At 37.2% G+C, this 8,465-nt stretch overlaps 1 protein-coding gene across 1 annotated transcript; it reads right to left on the bottom strand.

The window, feature by feature from the left end:
• Positions 1–625: 625 nt before the first annotated feature.
• On the bottom strand, positions 626–2,001 carry LOC126584655 (disease resistance protein RPV1-like). The gene is made up of 2 exons (XM_050248991.1): positions 1,525–2,001; positions 626–1,218 (listed from the first exon to the last, which is right to left on the bottom strand). The coding sequence occupies exons 1-2, from the start codon at positions 1,974–1,976 to the stop codon at positions 648–650; spliced, it is 1,023 nt and encodes a 340-aa protein (XP_050104948.1). The 5' UTR covers positions 1,977–2,001; the 3' UTR covers positions 626–647.
• Positions 2,002–8,465: the final 6,464 nt, after the last annotated feature.

Below are 8,465 nucleotides of genomic sequence, written 5' to 3'. Positions count from 1 at the left end.
GGTAATTAATATATAATTAATATATATTTAATTGTCAAAAGATGGGCTCTTGGGCTCTAATAATTAATTTAATTAATTATTTTCGGAATTAAGTAATTATTTTTAATTTCGAATTTAATTAATTAATTATTTTTATGAAAAGACTCATCCTTTCAGATGAAGTCTGAAAGTTCTTTCTGAACACAGAGCAAAGCACCCCTCTGAAGAGATGTCTTCCAACAGTCACACCCCATTTTCATACCTGTTGCAAACAGGCATCCATCTGCTATATATACATACATATGCATGGCATTTAGAACACAGAAATAATAAACTTCATCTTCTACATTCATAAACCTTCTTACTGAGAGAACCGCATTAATATTCGCCAGAAGTCTATTTTCCGGTGCTGGAATTTCTGACTTAGATCGTTGAATCCTGGTGGAACAGACGTCCGTAGAACTACAAGCACAGAGTAGGGACGAAATTTCTGTTTCAAGGACATTGCGGTACGCAAGCCTCGATCTTCAAGTTGTCTGTTTTAGAATTCATAGTCTAGTTTATATTCTGTTAGTTTCTATTGCATTTCTTATTTATTAGCATATATAAATTATCACAGATTGTTGACCTATATCCAACAATTCCAACTGAAGAGCTCAAAAGCTTCATCAAAATCTAATCTCATGATTGTATATTAGATCAACTTGATGAGCGGTTAGCAGACACTTGTCTCTCGTTGTTATGACAATTCTACTACCCAAACCAAACCAATCAGACCTTCCGGCTAGTTTATTTAACTGGTCTAGCTGATCGACACCATCAAGAAGTAAGAGGACCCTTTTGCTGCTCAGCCTTTTCTTTATCACATGGATTCCCTTATCAACATTGGTCACCTCCAATTCTTCCCCCACTAGTACATCAGAAAGAACAATATTTTGTAGTTGGACGAGGCCTCGACTTGTCATCGACTTTTCTCTAACATTTTCCAAAAAACAGCTACCCTCAAAATTATGGGCAATTGAATTATAAACAGCTTTAACAACTGTTGTTTTTCCTATTCCCTCAGTCCCCCATATACCTACCATGCGAATATCATTTACCCCAATACCTAAAAGCTCACTCATATCCCGTAAATGAGAGTCTATTCCAACTGGATATTTTGCTACGTTCAGATATTTAAGGTTTAACACTTGTACTGATATCTCTTCAACAAAGTTATGAATAAATTTAGATTCGTGCCTGCAAGTTAAAAACATATGAAACATTTAGTTAAATAGAAAATTTAGCAGTGCCTATGTTAACTCCGATTTGCTCCATGAACTTTTAATTTGGTTTTGGACAGCCTTATCTTTTTTTTTGTTTTTTTTTTAAATGTCATTTTTCCCTCTAGTACCGTTCTAATCTATCAATTTTTTCCATCAAACTGAGTGTGATTGTTTGTCGTTCGTTCAAGAAAGGGAAGCTTACAGAAAATGTGATAAATCGAATGTCAAACATGCATATCGAAACTAGCTAGTTTAGTAAAAGGTAGGGTTAGAATCATACCCCTCCAAGAAATACCAGCCAGGCAGTTTTGTTGCTTCTGTAAGAGCTGTTCTCCACATCAACACCTTCTCCATGTTCTTGTTGTACTTGGATTCAAAATCAGCTAGTGCCTTGCCAAAACTTCCTTTTTGGTCACGTACATCCAAGGGATTAACCTTGTAATAAATTGGCCAAACTATTTGCTGCTTAGATTCCTTACATTGGAGGATCTTAACCAGTTCATCCAAGCACCACTCCGAGGATGCAAAGTTTTCTGAGAATACAATGACAGAAACCCTTGACTCTTCAATAACTTTGAGAAGCACGGGGAATGAAAGTTCTTCTCCTCTTCTAAAAAGGTAGGTTTTGATTCCCTTTTGAAGAAAATTGTAAGAAAATTGTTGTGCAAATTGTTTGTAAAATTGTTGAGTGTATCCACGGCTCTGTAACATAGGAAGATATCGTATGTCCATAAATGGGTGACCGAAGAAGAAGAGGAGGAGGAAGAGGCTCCTTGTCTACTGATCATTGAAAGAGCGGGCTATAATCTATATGCGAAAGACTTGTCCCACCCTAGCCATATATATATATGTAGTTGGCTACCAATTTGTTTGTTGTTAAATGTCGTAGAAATTTATAATGAGAAAATAATATTCTCTTGTAAGAAGCGCTTAAACACTAAACAATTTGCTTAGCATCACATTTGCCAAGCAGTTTCCAACTAATTACTTGGTGCATGCAGGTGTGGACTAGCTAGTTCAGTGTCGGACATAATATTTTTTTGGGACACTTTGGATGCGGTCCCTAACTATCAATATTCTTTGATTGAAACCTTATTAGTTTTTAGTTTTTTATTGAGGTCCCTGACATTAATGTAATAATGTAAGTTACTATATTTTTTAAATTAAAAATTAAAAATTGAAATTTGTAATTGTTTATATTAATGAGATTTTAAATAAAACCCATAATTTATGGGATTAAAAATAATAAAATATAAATTATACTCTCTATTATATTGTGTGTGTGTGTGTGTGTATACATATATGTATGGGTACATTAACCAAAATTAACAAAAAAATTTATTGTACCAAAACATGGATACATTCTCAAATCAACAAAAAAGAATGTACCCATATAAGTTTAAACATGGATTAAAAAATTTGAATGGATTTTATATTAAAAAAGGGTACATTTTACATATAACAAATTGATATATTTGAGAATGGGTACATTTAAGATTAAAAAAATTGAAAAATTATATGAATGGGTACATTTAAGATTAAAAATTAAGAATCTTTTTATATATAAAAAAAAACTAATAGGTACAAACTTAATTTAATTTAATTTTTTATTATTTTGGAAATGTTTGAATTGAAAATTAATTAGAATTTTAATAGAGGTGTGAGTATTAAACCCTAAATTAATTACTAATTTTTATATTAAAAAATTATATAATAAACATGTAAATTCATTATCACATTAATGCTAGGGACTTGAATCAAAATTTGATAACTAATAAGGTCTTAGTTAATAAACAGTAAGAACTAGGGACCGGATACTAATTTTTCCTATTTTTTTTCTAAGTTGATGAGATGAGCGGGTGGATAGAGAACGAATCGGAGAAGAAGAGGAAAAATGACGGTAAATGAAATATTTGGTGGATAAATTAATTTGTACTACATAGGCCAAATGACATGGACCAATTGTGATGTACTGGATGTTCATTTCCATAAAGTACCTAGACACAGTTGAATATAACAATGAACCACATTTAGTTATTATATTGTTAATCGCATGCATCTCTTACTTGCATGGAACTGACACAGCAAAATATACTAAAGAGAATTGAACGATAATCCTAGAATTTATTAGGAAGAAAAGGAGAGCAAGGTCACGTTTGATTGATAACCAAGAAAGTGCATTTACGTTCAAATAAAAAAATACTGAAAATATGACTTCACTCCTTGAAACTCAATTTTTGTTATATAAAACTCGACATAATTTTTTTACTTGAATAAAACTCATTGACTAGGCTCCACACAAGAAAATCCATTAATTATGTTTGACTTCACCAATTGTACACTTTTTAAATGCCTAAAATACCCTTAGTAACATTTTTTACCTATGCAATTAATTGGATACGGATTAAAAGGTGGATTAATGATTATTGAAAAGACAAATAAGCATTAATGTGTCTTATATATATATATATATATATATATTGTTGTAGGCCTATTTGATTGAACGATCTAGGGTTTAGAGAAAGAGAGGGGGCCGACAATATTAAGGGAGAAGAGAGAGTGATTTAATTGTGATGTGTGTTTAATTCATCCCATTGTGCCTTCATTTATAGTAGTAGGATAGGTAAAAACCTTTCCCTTTAGGATTACAACAGTTAATAGGTAATCTACTCCTAATAGGAATATAAGATACATTCCAATATCTACTAGGATTTACACAATCACATTCCAATTCTAAATATGATTGCAACACTCCCCCTTGAGTGTGTAAATACTCAACAAACCATCACATCAGATCATCAGCACATAAGGTAGAATAGTTGATGAAGTCATCGGCACAACGGGTGATCACGAGTCTCAAATTTCAGTGAAGTATGCATTTGTAGTAAAACTCACAAAATCTCACTATGGTAAAACTCAAGGCATGGGGAAAACCCATAGACTAAGGAGAAAAGTGAGAAGTATGCATAATGTCTTTAAACAAATGTTAAATAGGACGAAGGTAGTGAACTCAATAGAGTATGATCATCTTAGGATGGGTGCCTCATTCAAACCTCGTTAGGTAGCAAAAATCCAGTGGAAAAAATGCTCTTAATCGTAGGCAAAAGAGTACGTTAAGATCATGTGAGTATGCTTCTAGATACTCCCCCTGAGTTAGACATAACTTCTAAATAAGAGAACTACAAGCGATTCAACTCATATAATTTACGCATACCAATTCCTTGGACGAGCTTCTGAAAAGTAGACTTTGGTAATAACTTGGTGCAAAGATCGGCCAGGCTGTCCTGGGAACGGATTTGCTTGACTTCAATGTTCTGATCCTGCTGCTGCTGGTGTGAGTAAAAGAACTTTGGCGCTATGTGCTTGGTGTTGTCTCCCCTTATGTATCCCTTCTTCAACTGCTCGATATATGCCGCATTGTCTACAAAGATCGTCGTAGGAAGGTCAACGACTGATGTAAGACCACTAGTGCTTCGAATATGTCTCATAACTTCTCTCAGCCAAAAACACTCATGCGATGCTTCATGCAGGGCGAGAATCTTAACATGGTTAGATGAAGTCACAACTAGCGTTTGTTTGGTAGACCTCCAAGGTATAGCAATGTCTCCAAAGGTAAAGACATAGCTCGTTTGAGAATGTGCTCTATGTGGGCTAGACAAATATCCAGCATCTGTGTAACCAACAAGGTGAGAATCAATCCAAGGACCATAGGGGGCAGCAACACTCGGTGATTTATGGGTATAGAACAAGACCAAATCCGTTGTCCCTTTGAGGTAGCGAAAAATGTCTTTAACACCATTCTAGTGCCTGCGTGTGGGCGTATTGCTGTATCTTGCCAAAAGATTCACAGTGAAGGAGATGTCAGGTCTAATGCATTGAGCCAAGTACAATAAAGCCCCAATTGCACTTAGGTAAGGAACTTCGGTTTCCAAAATCTCTTCCTCATCCTCCTTTGGACGGAAGAGATCTTGTTTAACATCTAGAGTTTGAACGACCATGGTTGTACTCGAAGGCTTCATTTTATCCTTATTAAAATGACGCAACACCTTTTGGGTATAGTTCGATTGATGTACTAGGATTCCATCCGAACAATGCTCGATCTCCAGGCTGAGATAATATCGAGTTTTCCCAAGATCCTTCATCTCAAATTTTGATTTCAAGTGTGCAACAATTTCCTCAAGCTCTGCTGGAGTCCAAATAAGGTTCATGTCATCGACATAAACTGCAACGATTGCAAATCCAGAAATTGACTTCTTTATGAAGACGCATGAGCATAATTCGTTGTTCACATAACCCTGACTTGTAAAATATTCACTCAGACGGTTATATCACATCCGCCCGGATTGTTTCAATCCGTAGAGTGACCTCCTCAACCTAATTGAGAGAGTGTTCCGTGGTCTAGATATATTTGAACCAGTTAATGGAAGTCCTTCTGGAACTTTCATATAAATTTTTGTATCTAGATCCCCATAGAGATACGCGGTTACCATGTCCATAAGCTGCATATTCAGTTTTTTCGGAAACTACCAAACTGATTAAGTAGCGGAACGTTATGACGTTCATTACGGGGGAATACGTCTTCTCGTAATCAATCCCAGGGCACTGAGAGAAGCCTTGCGCTACGATGCGTGCTTTGTATCGCACTATTTCATTCTTCTCATTACGATTCCTCATGAAAACCTACTTGTAACTAACAGGCTTCACGGGTGGTGGTGTAAGAACGATAGGTACAAACACCTTACGTTTCGCAAGTGAATCGAGTTTGACCTAGATTGCTTGTTTCCAGTTTGACTAATCGGTTCTACGTCGGCATTTATCGACGGAACGTGGTTCAATGTCATCGCTAAGCATGATGTCAGTAGCTACTGAGTACGCGAATGTATCGTCGACGATTATCTCATTCCTATTCCAAACCTCATCCAATACTGCATAATGGACCAAAATTTCACGATTCTCGGGAGGCCGGCATGTTTCGTTTGAAGCATCATCGTAATCTGGAATAACCTCATGCGTTGGAATGGATGAGTGAGCGATGGTCAGATTCAAACTAGGGTCACTAGTTGGTGCCATTTTCCTCTTCCGGGGTTGTGAATCCTTTAAACCAAGGGGTCTGCCACTCTTCAGGACCGGAGCAGATGATTGGTTAGCTGCCAATGTACCTTGCCGCATGGAGGGCCCAGACGGGTTATTGAAGTACACAGGGTACATCTATCCATGCAGGTGTGTTTGCAGTGGGTATATGTGATATTGTCACCTTCGCTAGATCATTAAAAGCATCCGGCATGCTTTGAGCAATGCTCTGAAGATCTATAATTCGTCGCACCTTAGTTTCAGACTGGGCAGTGTAGGGATCTAAATGAGACATAGTGGGAGCATACCACGACAATTCGAGGTGTTTTATGGGAACGTTATCATGCTTATCTCCCCCTAACGATGGGAAAACTGTCTCATCAAAGTGACAATCCGTAAAACCTGAGGTAAAAAGATCTTCTGTCAAGATTTCTAAGTAGCGAACAGTTGATGGCAAATCATTACCGACATAGATTCCTATTTTTCTCTGAGGACCCATTTTGGTACGTAGCGGCGGCTCTATTGGCACATAAATGGTGCACTTAAACACCCGTAAATGCGAGACGTCATGCTCATAACCAGTGACCAACTATAATGATGAATGTGGTTGAGTAGCGGTGGGCTTCAGACAGACCAACATAGCTGCGTGCAATATTGCATAGCCCCAGGCAGATACCGGCAGTTTGGTTCTCATAACCAAAGTCTGAGCTATCACTTGAAGGTGTTTTACGAAAGCTTCTGCCAGGCTGTTTTGGGTGTGAACATAGGGCACATAATGTTCCACATCAATCTTTATTGACATGCAGTAATCGTCAAAAGTTTGTGACGTAAACTCTTCAACGTTATCCAGTCGAATCGACTTAATCGGATAATCAGGGTGGTGAGCCCTTAGCTTAATGATTTGAGGTAGGAGTTTAGCAAACGCTGCGTTGCGTGTGGACAATAAGCAAACATGTGACCATCTTGTCGATGCATCAACCAACACCATAAAGTATCTAAATGGTCCGCATGTTGGTTGGATAGGTTCACAAATATCCCCTTGAATTCTCTGAAGAAACTTAGGGTGGTCATGAATAATCTTTGTATATGAAGGTTAAGTATTCAACTTCCCTAAAGAATATGCTTTGCATGGCGGGAGTCCAACATAGGGATGTAACTTATGCCCATGTGAAGATTTGAGGATACGGCACATGATGTCACATCCAGGATATCCCAAATGGTCATACCAAAGTAACAAAGTGTCCTGGAACTCAGGCATAGGGTTGGCCACACTATGGGCTTCTATGCCGCGAATGGTTGTGATGTACAACCCACTAGGCAAACGTTCGAAATTTTCGTGAATAAGCTTTTGGCCATATTCGTATGAAGTGATACAAAGAAATTCAGAACCATTATCTTCAGTGGTTTCAATATGATAATGATTATCTTGAATATCTCTAAAACTTAGCAACATTCTTCTGGAACGTGGAGAATAGAGTGCCTCCTTAATGGTTAAGATTGTACCATTTGACAACATGATATGTGCCTTTCCGTATCCTTCAATTAGGTTGGATGAGCCTAAGAGATTTGTCAAATGAGCTTTCTTGGGTATTAAGTTAGTAAAATAGTGTCGTTCACGCAAGATGGTGTGCGTGGTTGCACTATCTGCCAGATAACTAACTTCCCCACTAGACATACCTAGAAATAAATTGATTGAATTGGTCACATGCATAAATATAAGTCCATTCATTCAATTAAGCGATTTGAGAAAATAATATCCATTCAAATAACAATCCATAATTCAAAACAAACCAAACCAAAACCAAACAAATTATTCCAAATTAAACCATAAACCTAGAAAAATAGGGGGTAGGGTTGGCCACTCCTAGTGGGTTCAGCCACTAGGGGTAAACATCCTAAAACATGTCTAATTCAATCATCCATAGGCGCTGACGCCTCCTGAAAATCCGATATCTCCATTGATGTAGTTGCATTTTCTGGATGATCCACATGTGCAAAGTTAGACTCATGACACGAATGATACTTGGCAATAGCGACTCATGACACGAATGATACTTGGCAATAGCCTCAGGGGAAGCTCGGTATACGCGTGACCAATGATCCTTTGATCCACAGCGATAACACATGTCCAGTTTAGTAAAAGCAGGCTGA

The sequence above is a fragment of the Malus sylvestris genome, chromosome 10 (genome assembly GCF_916048215.2).
Source record: "Malus sylvestris chromosome 10, drMalSylv7.2, whole genome shotgun sequence".
NCBI lineage: Eukaryota > Viridiplantae > Streptophyta > Magnoliopsida > Rosales > Rosaceae > Malus > Malus sylvestris.
Note: the sequence above shows the minus strand (reverse complement) of the source record. Positions and strands in the feature narration are given on the sequence as shown.